Source organism: Eutrigla gurnardus, assembly GCF_963514095.1.
Source record: "Eutrigla gurnardus genome assembly, chromosome: 20".
NCBI lineage: Eukaryota > Metazoa > Chordata > Actinopteri > Perciformes > Triglidae > Eutrigla > Eutrigla gurnardus.
The window spans coordinates 21117438-21132196 of NC_139931.1; the positions used below are offsets into that span (position 1 = coordinate 21117438).

Here is a 14759-nt window from a genome sequence, read left to right on the forward strand (position 1 = left end):
TTAAAAATACAGGTTAAAACTTTTGTTAACAATTGTGTCCACTAGATGGTGCACTAGATTTAAAATGATGTAATCAATGAGAACTCTTCTGGGCTTGTGTTCAATGTATGAAAATCCCTATTGTGTTTGTGTGTTGGTAGCTGCTGGGCCTTGGAACGGCCCTGTTGGATGATGTGGATCCAAACCCAGAGAACTACGTGTGTGCTGGAGTGATCCAGACCAAGGGCCAGCAGGTTGGCTGCCTGTTAAGACTGGAGCCCAACGCCCAGGCACAGGTACAGGTACAACGCAGTCCACTTCCTATTTTTTCCACTAGTTGATACATATTGATAAATATAACAGTCTCATGTTCAGCTAAATACTGTAGCTTCTCTTTGCCAGATTTGAACTAAATCTACTATTTGTTTTAAACATGTGGCAGCTAGCCAGAAACAATGGTTAGATGACATATATTATAAACGTGTAGGGCGGGGTCTCATCGTTAGTCTCGCGTGGCCAGCCTTTGGTTCTTCACGCAACGAGATCTGGCCACGTGAGAGACTAGCACAGCGTTACTCATTGCACGGCTCGCTAAGCCTCAATTTGTGGCTAGCATCAATGGTAAAATAATAGTATTTCTGAAAATAAATGCTGCAAATGTCAATATTTTTATTTGGATTTTGGACGAATTGTTGTCAGTAGTTTATAGAAAATGTAAATTTTATGTGAACACATACCTATAAAATAGTAAGACTGCAGAAAGTGATACTTTTGCAGCAGTCTCTGAGATCCATGAAACCAGTAGATAATTTCTGTCTAGTTGATGAGCTGCCATGAGACTGTGCTGTTGAATTAGCAGGACGAGCAGAAATAACGTGCCTCCCCTTTTAACCCCGCTGGCCTGGAGGGAATAATGGCTACCTTCTCTCTCTCTGCAGATGTACCGGCTGACGCTGCGCTGCAGCAAGGACTCCGTGTCCAGGCGTCTCTGTGAGCTGCTGGCCGAACAGTTCTAGAGTCCAGACCTCCACCAGTAACCAGGACTCCCCCACCATCCCCACTAGTGACCTCCCCCTCCCTCCTGCAACACCTCCTCCTCCCTCTGACAACCAATCTTTGAGTAAAAAAAAAAACAAAAAAAGGTGTTACCTACATAAGGGAATAAGCAGCCACTGCTAGCAGCAGCGGCCATATTATTGTCATTATTCTTGTCCCAGATTCTGATTCCAGTTCATCTTCTACTTGTTTATTAACATGATGCTACATTCTTGTTTTTGTTGGTGTTTACCTGTGTAGCGTGTGCGTGTGCGCGCGCGTGTGCGTGTGCGTGTGCGTGTGCGTGTGTGTGTGTGTGTGTGTGTGTGTGTGTGTGTTGGGGGTCCCATTCTGCTCCATCCTGAGTATTATGAGTACTGATGGTGTGTGTGTGTGAGAGAGAGATTTCAATTGGTGGTGTTTATTGCACACACACACCCACTAGTATGCAGCCTTTGTGATTGTTTGTGGTGGGATCCACTAAGGAAGTGAGACCCGAGGGTCCAGAACTCATTCCTGTTAAACATTCCCGGTGAAAATGCACTTCAGGCGTGGAGACCCTCTTTGAGGCCCTGAAGCGTCTTTCCACTGCTCATCCCTCCTTTATGCTCCTCTATGATGTGTATGTACATTATGTGCCGGTGTATTACTTCATGGCTTCATGAGACATTCCCACAGCCGAGCTTCTGGAGCAGAATGGACACTATGTAGAGGACGGGTACAGGGAGGACACGTTTAGACCCACTAGTCCCACTGCCTTGACATCGTCCCAGGTGCTTGGTGTGGAAAAGCAGCCTGTAGTTCTTATCACTGTAGTCATCTCAAGTCAAACTGGAACATTGTTTTTTGAAAGCAAAATAATAATTCTCACCTTCTGTCCAAGTCTGTTTTTCAAGTTGATCCTGTTGTCTTGGACAACTGTTCAGTGATGAGACAGACGAGCTTCATCGTGGCTCCAGAAGACCCTGGTCCTGGCCACACCAGTCACTATATGGATCCCAATGTATTTTTCTTTCTGAAGTAGCTATGACCCCAATATCAATAGATGAACCATAATCACCACATATATAGGAGCCACTTCCATTTCAGTCTGACCTACACATGCACGCATTCCTCGACCAATCCCAACCAACAACCACGACAGGAAGTGTTCACCTCAGCAACCTGATGGGGAGGGGACAGGATGAGACACCCGTGCGTGTGCGTGTGCGTGTGCGTGTGCGTGTGCGTGTGCGTGTGCGTGTGTGTGTGTGAGAGAAAGAAGGTAATTAAAAAAAGCCTAAAGACATTTCTAATACATGGTCACAGTTTGTGGCTTCACGGCAATCACAGGACATTGATCTTTGTAGTGGAAAACGTAGTCGTTTTGTCATTCTGTGTGTGTGTGTGTGCGTGCGTGCGTGTGTGTGTGTGTATGCAGTATCCACTAGCTAATGCAGCCTCATGTATCGGTGTTAAGAACCTGTCCAATACCTGTGTTAGAAATTAAGATTTACTCTGTAATGAAAAAATGTGAAAGTAAAACTATGCCATGTATCCAATGTGCCGCCTCCTGTCATTCAGTGTCTCACTGTGTCACGTTGATGCTTCACCATGAGCCTCCGGTTCCACGGGGTTAAAGGAACCACGGAGCAGATGTTCAACTTCTGAGATTCTAGAAACTTCTGAGAATCTAGAAACTACTTCTGCGTTCTGATCTGCGTACAATAACCAGCAATATTGTTGACCATATTTGGACTGTGGAAGAGCGGCACCCTTACTGGATCTGGATCCATATGGATTCTGGTGTGAAGCTGCTAACAAAGTTAGCGTCAAAATTCAAGGTCAACTTTACAGCCAAACGGCATTGGATGGCGCTCCTACAGGCTGTTTAGATTCAGCTCCCGCCATTACGTAACGAAAGGAGTCGTATGAATAGGCCAAACTCCTCTGAAGATAGGAGATATCCGAGAGGGGGCGTTCATCACCGAGATGAAGTTCCGTGTGTCCTGATGGGCCGAACTCCTCTGATGATCAGAGATATCCCAGAGGGGCCGTTCATCTCCTAGGTGAAGTTCGGTGTGTCCTGCGGTGAGACAGCAGTGAGATAGCAGTGTTTCACAATGTCGTCGCTCAGAGACACACAGATTGCTCTGTTGTTGGTTGTACAAATCAACATAAGTGCTTATATTCTGTCCCAGCTCCAGAAGAGACGGTGGTTGCGTTTCATTTTTAATGACAATGTGCCGGCTAAGGTTCGTGTTAGCTTGTATGTGTGTGCTAACCACTTCACATGGTACTGCTTCAGTAACGAGGGTCAGTACAAAGCTGGCTTTGCCTCGACACTGACCCTCGTAAAAGGATCTGTCCCAACCATACGGGACCCAGCAACTTCACCTGAGCCACATAGGAGCCATAGTGATACATCCACCGTAAACATTGATGTGTATATATAGAGAAACAATGGTAACAATGTTACGACAAAATGCCCTATAATAGCCTGCTAGTCCCAGAAAACGCCTTTTGGTGGTGGGAGCTGGGTACTCCGCAACAGCACTGATCTTGGCTGCAAGGGGCTGAACCTGCCACTGGCCTACCTCCTTGCCAAGATAAGTGATGGTAGCCTTTGCAAACTTACTCAGGGTCAGTGAGGTATTTTCAAAACGGTGGAAAACAGTCAGGATAGTGCTCATGTGACTCTCCCAATCAGGCGAATATACTACGACGTCATCTAAATACGCCTCACAGTTAGCTACCCCAGACAACACTGTCCACATAAGTCGCTGAAAGGTAGCAGGGGCATTACACATGCCAAATGCCATCACAGTATACTGGAGGAAGTTATCAGGGGTGACAAATTCTGAGATGTCAGAGGCTCTCTGGGTCAAGGGAACTTGCCAATATCCCATAAGCAAATCAAGCTTAGTCACATAACGAGCAGTTCCTACCCTATCAATGCAGTCCTCAACACGTGGATGAGGAAAGAAGTCAGGCTGATTTCGACTTTGGCAGGGGGCCCACACAGTCCATAACAAGTCTTTCAAATGGTTCTCCCATCACAGGAATAGGCTGCAGGGGCGCTGGAAGAATCACCTGGTTAGGTTTACCTGCTAGCTGACATTCATGGCAAGTGCGACAATACTCAGCAACAGCTAACTTTAACCCAGGCCAAAAGAAGTGTCTTAATATTCGATCATAGGTTTTAATAATCTCCAAGCGACCAGACATTGCATTGTCATGAGCCGAGTTCAGTATTTGCGAGCGGTACACAGACGGGACAACAACTTGGTAGGTGGTGCTACAGTCAGGCCCATCAGGAAAAACAGCCCACTCACGCATGAGCACATCACCTTCAATAAAAAACCCAACAGGGGCAGATAGTAACTCCTCTTTTGGCTAAGCAGCAGCAAAACACTTCGCTAATGAAGGATCAGCCTTCTGTGACCTCAGTAGTTCTGCTCTACCAAGCCGCAGCAGAGTTTCAGCAGTAACTTCGGGATTACACAACGTAAAATCAAGAGCTTTAGGGATGGTGGACAAGTCATCCTCAATACTTTCACTTTTAGCCTGTACTGTACAAGAAGAAACCAACTCTGGCTCAACTGTAGTGGGAGAGTCAACCATAAACGTGTCAAAGACACAAGCAGGATAAATTGCGATCATTGTGGTCAGACTGTTCAGAAGCCACAGGGTGGTCTGTCACAATTGGTGAAGGTCATTGCCTAGAATGAGGCTCACCTCCTCAACTTGAATGCAGGGACGCAAACCCACAGACACAAACCCTGTAACCAACCCACACCTTAAATACACAGTATGCAGAGGTGCCCTGAGATACGACATTTCACAACCTTGAATCAATGCATCACCACCAAGGAAAGTCTTTTTAGACAGTGGTAACACTCCCTGCAATAGTATCAATTTAGAGGCTCCAGTATCCCTCAAGATACGAATAGGTGTTCTATGACCAGCCTCAGACATCGCTACAAAACCTTCAATGATAAACGGTTAAAAACCTGAGAGTTCAGAAGTGTCTGGATCACATGGTTCATGCTTGAGGTCACTAATAGGAAGCTGCTGAAGTACAGACCCAATTAAAGCCACAGGTTCCGCTACAATATCGCCTGGCTCCTTGCAGTAAAAACAAGACCTATCTGAGCTTCGCCAGCCAGAACACACTGCAACAACAAAGTCCAACTGTGCTTTGGCCACTCCAGAGTTGTCGCCACACGCTCAGTGTGAAAAATAGGTTTCAATATATATCTCCTTAAATGGGGGAACCAGATTTATATTTTTACCTACATCGAATTTGTTAGAGGCAACACACTTATCAGCAGTTGTAGCTCTTAACTCAATCTCCTTGAGATCCCTCTCATGTGCCAGTCTCATCCTCTCGCGGTCTAGCTCGTGCTTCAATTCCAGTCTCCTAAACTGTAGTTTTAGCTGCAGTTCCTTTAACCCCGAAGCTGTGCCTTCAGTAAACATCTGTTCTTTCTTCACCGACTCATCCTCCTCCTGGTCTCCTTCAGAAGACACAATTTGCTCATCAGACAACTCAAATTTCTCACATAGCACACCCTGCTCCACCAATGCATTGATGATTTTTGCATGCAGTTCCTCTTTTATTAAACTCCCTTGAACATCAATACTAAAGTGATCTGCTACCGAGTAAAGGTCTTTCTTTGTGCAACCTAAGAGCTGCTGAGCATCGGGGTCTTTAACAAACTTGTCCAACTCAAATGCCATGATGGCACACGCACACACACACACACACAAAAGAAGGCTGCTATTAAACAAGAGACTGTCACACAAAAGTACCCTCGGTACAAAATACACTTCAGTTCCACACAATGTGCATACTGCAAAAGCAGAACTACACAACCTTCCACTCACACAAGCAAAATTGAGCTCTCAATGTCTTCTAAATCAGTAGTCTCAAGCAAAAGGTCAACAAATGAAAACAGCTCTATTTTAAATGTTTAGCAGTAAACCCCAAATCCCAGCAGTCCAAATATCCCCTATCTACAGTACATTCACACACAAATAAGCCTTACATAAGTCATCATGGGCAGCCACATGCTACTCTTAAGACAAGATTTACTCTAAAACTAACCCAGTTCCCCATCTACCCGCAAGATTACTACCTTACTTTACCTGTCTATCTTCAGTGATGCACCCGGGCACGCCAGGGGCCACCCCAGGGCTATCACACAAAAACCAACAAGTGGTGCTGGTCTCTTCAGCACCTTGCCGACTTTCTCAACTGGGCCAGTTCAACAAATTACCTTGTGTGGCTACACATAGATGGCCTCAGTAACTACACAAACTAGAGGACCAGGTGTGTAGAGACCCTGGACGAGCCCCCATTATTATGTTACGGCTGGCTCAAGCACCGAACATAACAATGGACACAACACCAGAGAATGCTTTACAGAAGTTTATTGGACTTCAGAGGAAGTTAACTGCAGATACCAATACCAAGTACGCAGGAGCTGCAGATGCAGGAGGAGAGAGAGAGAGAGCTGAACAAAGGGCCTGCATATATAGGCCCAGCCCACTAATCAGCACACATCATCAATCTGTTGATCAATCTGGAGGAGCAGGAAACAAACAAAACAGGACGTAACAATACACTATATTGCCGACTATAAAAGTATTCACTCACCTGCCTTGACTCTCATACTTAAGTGACATTGATTCTTCATCCATAGGGTTTAATATGACGTCGGTCCACCTTTGAAGCCATAACAGCTTCAACTCTTCTGGAAGGCTTTCCACAAGGTTTAGGAGTGTGTTTATGGGACTTTTTGACCATTCTTCCAGAAGCATATTTGTGAGGTCACACACTGATGTTGGACGGGAAGGGCTGACTCTCAGTCTCCACTCTAATTCATCCCAAAGGTGTTCTATCGAGTTGAGGTCAGGACTCTGTGCAGGCCAGTCAAGTTCATCCACACTAAACTCTCTCATCCATGTCTTTATGGACCTTGTTTTGTGCACTGGTGTACAGTCATGTTGGAACAGGAAGGGGTCAGCCCCAAACTGTTCCACAAAGTTGGGAGCATGGAATTGAATGGAGAAGGAAGACTCGACCCTCCTGGATCCTTAAAGTGTTTCACTACATTAGAGTGAGTGGCTTTTCCCAATTGCAACAGCGCCCTCTGTGGTCAAAGCATTTGGTGTGTCACCTGTTCCATTCACAAGTATCCAGTTTCCAAGCTAATCTTCAACCCATAAAAGCAGAATCATCATCATCAGATGATGATCAGTGGGTTCCCAGAATGCATTTAAGCCGAGGCATCTTACATTTGCTCTCTACACGGACCGATGACCTGCATTCAGACGAAGCCTGCTAAAAGTGTGTCTCTAGATTGTGTCTCTGGATTGTGTCTGTGGATTGTGTCTCTAGATTGTGTCCGTGGATTGTGTCTCTGGTTGTGTCTGTGGATTGTGTCTCTGGATTGTGTCTGAGGATTGTGTCTCTAGATTGTGTCCGTGGATTGTGTCTCTGGTTGTGTCTGTGGATTGTGTCTCTGGATTGTGTCTCTGGATTGTGTTTTTGGATTGTGTCTCTGGATTGTGTCTCCAGTTTGTGTCTCTAGATTGTGTCTCTGGATTGGGTGTCTGGATTGTGTCTCTGGATTGTGTCTCCAGTTTGTGTCTCTAGATTGTGTCTCTGGATTGTGTCTCCAGATTGTGTCTCTGGATTGTGTCTCTGGATTGTGTCTCCAGTTTGTGTCTCTGGATTGTGTCTCTAGATTGCGTCTCTGGATTATGTCTCTGGATTGTGTCTCTGGATTGTGTCTAAGGATCGTGTCTCTAGATTGTGTCTCTAGATTGTGCCTCCAGTTTGTGTCTCTGGATTGTGTCTGTGGATTGTGTCTGTGGATTGTGTCTCTGGATTGTGTCTGTGGATTGTGTCTCTGGATTGTGTCTCTGGATTGTGTCTGTGGGTTGTGTCTCTGGATTGTGTCTGTGGATTGTGTCTCTAGATTGTGTTTTTTGATTGTGTCTGTGGATTGTGTCTCTGGATTGTGTCTCTGGATTGTGTCTCTAGATTGTGCCTCCAGTTTGTGTATCTGGATTGTGTCTGAGGATCGTGTCTCTGGATTGTGTCTGTGTATTGTGTATCTGGATTGTGTTTGCGGATTGTGTCTCTAGATTGTGTCTGTGGATTGTGTCTCTGGATTGTATCTGAGGATCGTGTCTCTAGATTGTGTCTCTGGATTGTGTCTCTAGATTGTGCCTCCAGTTTGTGTCTCTGGATTGTGTCTGTGGATCGTGTCTGTGGATTGTGTCTCTGGATTGTGTCTGAGGATTGTGTCTGAGGATTGTGTCTCTAAATTGTGTCTCTGGATTGTGTCTGTGGATTGTGTCTGTGGATTGTGTCTGTGGATTGTGTCTCTGGATTGTGTCTGAGGATTGTGTCTCTGGATTGTGTCTGTGGATTGTGTCTCTAGATTGTGTTTTTTGATTGTGTCTGTGGATTGTGTCTCTGGATTGTGTCTGTGGATTGTGTCTGTGGATTGTGTCTGTGGATTGTGTCTCTGGATTGTGTCTGAGGATTGTGTCTGTGGATTGTGTGTTTTGATTGTGTCTGTGGATTGTGTTTTTTGATTGTGTCTGTGGATTGTGTCTGTGAATTTTGTCTCTGGTTTGTGTGTGCGGATTGTGTCTCTGGGTTGTGTCTCTGGAATGTGTCTCTTGATCTTACATCACTGTTTGATGATGAACAGCTGACCAGGTGCATGCTGCGTTCACGTGTCTGTCTTTGACACCGTGCTGATGAATGCTGAGTGGTCCTGATGATGCAACCATCCTGCTGGTGCAGGCTGTCGCTCTGCTCCACCTCTGCTGCCGCTGATACAGGGGAGATGCGTCTGCGCGCGAGCAAGTCTGGCACGGCGCTGATTGGCTGAACATGACATCATCCAGTGGAGATCTATTATTGGAAAAGAGGATGAGCTCATCGTTTAGAAGCCAGTCCGTGGACGCAGAGTGAGAACGGAGGACAGTTTCTCGCAGGAGTGTGCAGACCTTCACCGGAGTCCTGCGACAGGAAGAGGAGCGTCCAGCACTTCTCTCACAGTGAGTCACATTTGTTTATTGCTTATCATTTAGATATAATTAAATATATTATTTGTTTTTCTGGGTCAGCGACCGTCAGAGCAGAGCAGCATGTTGGACAAAGTGAAGACGACCAGCTGTGTCCGGGCCCGGGTTTTACATGAGTGTGTGTTGTGCTGCAGACATGGTCTGGTCCCAGGAGCGCGAGGCGGAGCGGCCTCCGCTGTCCCTCATCCTCCCGCGGCTCTACCTAGGAGCGGAGAGCGACGTGACGCAGGTGAGGCTACGCTTCTTATTTCATATTTCATATTTCTCTCGAGTCTCTACTCTTATCAGCAACATGTAGAGTAGACCGTCACGTCATTTATCATGCAGCACTGTCATATTATGATATGTATATTATTATTACTGATGCAAGATCTTCCTGTTGTATCCGGTCCAGGTGGAACTGATGTCAACAAATGAATGTACAGTCGGGAAGTTAAATGTTCTTTTTGTATGATTCAAATCACAATCTTCAAATTAGACGTCAAGGGATGGAGAAATAACAACAACAGCAACAACAACAACAATAACACCAGCAACAATAAGAATAACAATTAAAACAACAACAATAATAATAACAACAATACTACTAATAACAATGGTAATTACAACAACAATAATAAAATGTTAATAACAACAACAAGAGTAATAACAATAATACTCAATGGTATTAACATCAACATCTGTGTGTGTGTCTCTGTCTCTCTCTCTCTCTCTCTCTGTGTGTGTGTGTGTGTGTGTGTAGGAGCATCTGTCCTCTCTAGGTATCTCCTACGTCCTCAGTGTGAGCCGCTGCAGTCCTCAGCCGTCCTTCCTGCCTCGCTCCAGATACCTCCGGATCCCCATTGACGACTCTCTGTGGGCCGACCTGTTGCCGTGGATCCCACAGGCTCTGCACTTCATTGGTCAGAGCTTTCACTCAGCTGTGTTTATGTGCTCTGTTTATTTAAGCCCACTGTCATCAATGATGCTACTGTATGTGTTTAAGTGTATATATTTCTGAGTCAAAGTCCCCACATCACTTGTCTCCACGTCCCAGGACTGATCACATTGATGGATCTCTAGCTAATTGCTGTCTGACTGATGGTCGCTGTGTGCCGGTCCTCAGATGCAGCCGTGTCCTCCGGTGCCTCCGTGCTGGTTCACTGTGCAGCAGGAATCTCCCGCTCCCCGGCGCTGGCTGTGGCCTACATCATGTACAGCCTGGGGATGGACCTGGACCACGCCTACAGGTATGCAGCTGTTACCCCTCCACATCACACACTTTTCATGTCAAGGTTTAAGCTTCAATGTGTTGTCATTATACAACAGGCTTGCACGACGACATTCCATTTGTATTATTATTATTGCTATAAGAAAACTACATACAAAAACCAAACTATATTATGTGGTGGAGGGTGGAGGACAGGTTCAGGAGTCTCTAGGTGCTTTGAGGTCTGCTGGTTCATCAGCTGATACTTGTGTATCTCTTCCCAGAATGCAGCAGGGTGAACAGACTATCTTTGGGCTCTGTGCAGGCACCTCTTGTCACCAATATCACTGTTACTGGTAGATGGTACCAGTGACGTTCTGGTGGTTTGTAGAGCCCATAACATCCCATGATAGTTTGTAATATTTCCAGTCAGGATGTTTTCTATCGCTCCCCTAAAAGTTAATCAGAACTTGGCACGAGAATTTAGCCTTCTTGAGTTAAAGCTTTTATGAGCTTTTTTCCACCTTTTTTATAAAGCAGCTCTAGACCGTACTCTGTCATTTACCCAACATCCACCATGAGTGCCAGTGGAAAGAAGAAAGTCCCCTTTAATAAGTAGAAACCCTGAACTGAACCAAGCTCTGGGTGGGTGGCCACCTGAGAGAGAGAGAGAGAGAGAGAGAGAGAGAGAGATAATTAAATCTGATTAAACATCTGAATCTGATTGCCAATGTTGACAAAACAGTAGTCATGTTTGAATGAGAGAAAAGAAAAGGATAAAAGCATCATATTGATGATATCTGTTCTTTCATACCTGTAAATTCACCGGGTTATACAGAATATGATCATTTAATATTCTCTCGCTCTCGACCACACACACAGCTGGACACATACACAAAAGCTTTGTGGTGCTGAGTCCATCCTGGGCCATAGGAACGAACAGCAGCCTTGAAATCAGACAAACCATTATAGAAAACATTTCAATTCAGAATTCAAAACTGACATCCCGACTATAAACCTCAAATCAGCTTTTTTAAGGCAACAAAAAACGGAAAAACTGAGTCTCTGTGTCGCTGAGCTCAGCTTCCTGCTCCACTATAGAGACGACCTCTAGTGGCGTCTGCTGGTCACTACAACACATCACATCAATACAAGTGAAGTTGCTGCATCATAAACATGTCACTGCATATAATGGCGGCCTCGTACAAGCAACTACTGGCGTTTTATCTTTTTTTTTTAAACAGGGACAGTGCACAGCTTCTTAGTTGTACCAGAGTTAGCTATGAGCTAATTTACATCTGCAGTCCCTGGGCAGGAAACAGAGAATACCATCTCTGTTCAGGAAATTAAAACTGTTGTATCAAAAAACACAGTTACAAGACAGTACATATTCACTGTACAAGAGCAACAACATCATCAGCAACAACATCAAGATATGACAACATTGAGACAAATTAAGTGTTTGTATTTATGTGTGGTGGGTACATGATTGATTTGGTTTTAGCCATGATTTCATCTTGAATTTAAAATCAGTAAAGCTGCAGCACTCTTCAAGGTCAGGAGATTACACTTCTGAATGATGTTGCAACTTGCAATGCAATTGTTTATAAAGTTTATCTTCTTCGGCTGGCTCTATGCTTTGAGCTTGTTAAATCCGCCGTAAAGACGTAATACTCCTTTAACAAAAAGGCAGCGTCCCACATAGCAGTGACATTTGGCCCATATTTGGCATGAAGCTGGCACAGGTGGCATTTAGTCGGCACTGGCATAAGGCATGTGAACCAAACATGGCCCAAGTGTGGCAAAGGTGGCACTGTCTTGACTCTGGCAGACAAGATCTGCCAGTTGTTGAGTGTAGTATTCGGCCCACATATCAAATCAGAACGCTGGGCCACATGATGTGACGGTGGACTCAACCACCCTTAAAATGAAGTTTGAGATATTTTTGAGTGAGTTGTTGTTTAACCCTCTGGGGTCTGGGGTATAATTGGACGTTTTTTAACTATTTTTGATTTTGCCATTATATTTAACCTTAAAAACTATTTACCTTGCCCTACCTTTGGTGTTATTATTTTCAGCACAACCTCATATGTGTGACTGTACAGTTATTTTTTTCATTTTAACAAAGAGTCCGTTGAAAGAACAGTATTCATGCCGATTTTATTTGATTTAAAATGTTTAAATACCCTGGTATACAGTAATTCTGACCAAGCCTCGTTGAATAGTGTCATTGAGATTGTCAATTTTTGGTTAATTGTGCTTTTGTACTAATTCATAAGAGATCAAAAATAAAAGCAGATCACTGGCCTGATAATATCTGAAAGCAGCGTAGATCAGTGTGGAATAGAGTCAACCAGAGTGTGTGTGAGCTGTTGAGGTCCTAACCCACATCCTGTCTGTCCCCTTATAAGGTTTGTGAAAGAGCGCCGGCCTTCCATTTCCCCAAACTTCAACTTCCTGGGTCAGCTGCAGCACTTCCAGGGCACTCTCACCCAGAAGGCCTCGGGTGGCGGCTTCCTCATCCAGCAGCTGGACAACCGCTCTTCCTCTGTCAACGACAGCATCAACCACACTCGCATCAGCCACAACAAGAACAACCGGGCCGACAGCGGTGACTCAGCAGATTTCTACCGCACAGACAAGAAGCAGCAGAGACACTCGCACTCAGACGGAACCCAGCAGGTTTCAGGGAACCTTCGGACTCTTCATTTGACTCTTAATCAAATCCAGGACCAAGTCCAGACGCCATGTGAGGTTACACCTCGGAGCCCCTGTGAGCCAGTGAAACCAGCAGCAAAGCCCACGCAACTACAACTCCCAGCAGGATCAGCTTCGCTGTCAGAGAAACGAAAAAGCCTCACCCTGTTTTTGACCCCTCAGGGAATCTGCCCTCCCTCCTCAGCAAGCAGCATCAGCAGCCAGCAAGCAGGGATCGGCAGCACGTCCAACACCGTCGAGACGCCCGCCACAAAGACACAGAGTACCGCCGGCTGCCACCGGGAGGCAGCGTCCCCCGGCAGGGAGCCGAGCCCCTCCCACAGGAAGGAACCGGGCCTGCTGTCGCCGTTCAGCGTCACCCTCAACAAGCTGCTGGGCTGGGGCGAGAGGATGCTGCTGGGGGGGGTGTTTGACCCCCCTGTGAGGATGGGACAGCCGGCTCTGCCATACAGGTGCTGAGGCTGCAGTTGGTGTTCAGGATGCTCGTGTCTGTGCATGTTGGTACACTGTGTGGTCCATCCACCCAGGACCCAGTGTGAAGGACCTTTCTCTTCTATTTATTTATTTATTGCAGAGATAAGAATCACACTTACAATGAACCTCCCTACATGCATCTTGTTTATTAGATACTGACACTGGTCAGCTTGTATTGACATTTGTAAGATCCTGCAATTTTAAAGACTTTTGGTACAATGTTTGAGATGTGTTTCCTGATGATTCTGACACGATTTCCTAACTTCTGACCTGCCTGTTTCTGGCAAAACATAATCAAGCATTCATCTCCGTCCTATTGTCCCCAACTCCTACTAGCCACAAGGAATAAGGATCATGCTTATTGCCGTAACCATTAACAATACCAAGAGCTCAAGCTTTTGATATTGGAAATATGCTCATATAGACCATGTCAGCTTCTTGGTCTCATGATAAAACCGATCTAAACGATGAACAACTTCCTTTCATTACCTGTTTTGCCTGCTCACCAAAACTAGATATCCAAACACGTCCACACATCAGTTGAGATAACCCACATCTTCAAATCCATTTATTCATCAATATTTAATTTCTAAATGTTTTGCTGGGACACATGTAGAATGTGAGGAATTATATTGTGCAAATGTAATGAAGGGCTTCAAGTGTATAAATTAAAAATATTTGAGGTGGTTGAGACAATTATTTTCAAAAGAAGACACTTGTAGAGGAAGAGAAAAGTGAAGCAAACGCTGAAACATGCATCTCTCTGCTGGCCACCAGGGGGCGACTCCTCTCTGATTGTATAGAAGTCTATGCGAAAATGGTCCTATTTCTCTCTTGATGTATTATCTCAGTAAACATTGTAAACATGAGTTTATGGTCTCAATCTCTAGTTTCAAGTCTTCTTCAATCCAGCATGATGTTCATTTAGTACATTATGGTCCATTTAGAGTCAAACAGACCAGAAAGCAGGGGATGCTTTAGGGGGCGGGGCTTACCTGCTGATTGACAGGTCACCACCACGGCCTTGTCCGGCCTGGGAGTTTTTTGAGGGGTTTCGTCTTGCTAATTGAACCCTTTCAAAGTCTGTTTTCAGTTCATGAAGGTAACTGTAACATTTTTGTTGTACTAAGCTCCGCCCTTTAAGCTGATTATACTCATTTCATGAGAATGTTTTTGTTGATATGCACCACTAGGGGCAGAATGTTAATGTGGCCAGAACAGCCCACTGAGCAATTTGATGTTTAAATTAGGTTTAATCAATGTAAATCACAGT

At 45.1% G+C, this 14759-nt stretch overlaps 2 protein-coding genes across 5 annotated transcripts in view; both read left to right on the forward strand.

Moving 5' to 3' along the window:
- The window catches only part of ap2a1 (adaptor related protein complex 2 subunit alpha 1), a 35166-nt gene extending 32611 nt beyond the window's left edge, over positions 1 to 2555 (forward strand). For all 3 annotated transcript variants that reach the window (XM_084036219.1, XM_084036220.1, XM_084036221.1), the window contains 2 exons: positions 141 to 275; positions 918 to 2555. In XM_084036219.1, the coding sequence (XP_083892345.1) occupies positions 141 to 275; positions 918 to 995 (213 nt within the window). In that variant the 3' untranslated portion in view covers positions 996 to 2555. The remainder of the gene's footprint in view (positions 1 to 140; positions 276 to 917) is intronic.
- A 6402-nt stretch (positions 2556 to 8957) lies between these two features.
- LOC311031097 (uncharacterized protein) lies at positions 8958 to 14626 on the forward strand. Of its 2 annotated transcripts, none has more exons than XM_084037211.1 (5): positions 8958 to 9078; positions 9240 to 9334; positions 9848 to 10007; positions 10211 to 10334; positions 12706 to 14626. In XM_084037211.1, exons 2-5 carry the CDS (start codon positions 9242 to 9244, stop codon positions 13469 to 13471), a joined length of 1143 nt encoding a protein of 380 aa, XP_083893337.1. In that variant the 5' UTR covers positions 8958 to 9078; positions 9240 to 9241; the 3' UTR covers positions 13472 to 14626. The 2 variants fall into 2 exon arrangements, with proteins under 2 accessions (XP_083893337.1, XP_083893336.1); XM_084037210.1 differs by having other exon boundaries at positions 9004 to 9078; positions 9148 to 9334.
- The last annotated feature ends 133 nt before the right edge of the window (positions 14627 to 14759 follow it).

What these genes read in the sequence shown, in the direction of transcription:
- LOC311031097 (XM_084037210.1), top strand. Translation starts at nt 9,218, where the DNA reads ATGAGTGTGTGTTGTGCTGCAGACATGGTCTGGTCCCAGGAGCGCGAG. An exon ending in ACAGGCTCTGCACTTCATTG is followed by an intron (nt 10,008 to 10,210) that starts GTCAGAGCTTTC and finishes GCCGGTCCTCAG; the next exon opens with ATGCAGCCGTGTCCTCCGGT. An exon ending in GACCTGGACCACGCCTACAG is followed by an intron (nt 10,335 to 12,705) that starts GTATGCAGCTGT and finishes TCCCCTTATAAG; the next exon opens with GTTTGTGAAAGAGCGCCGGC.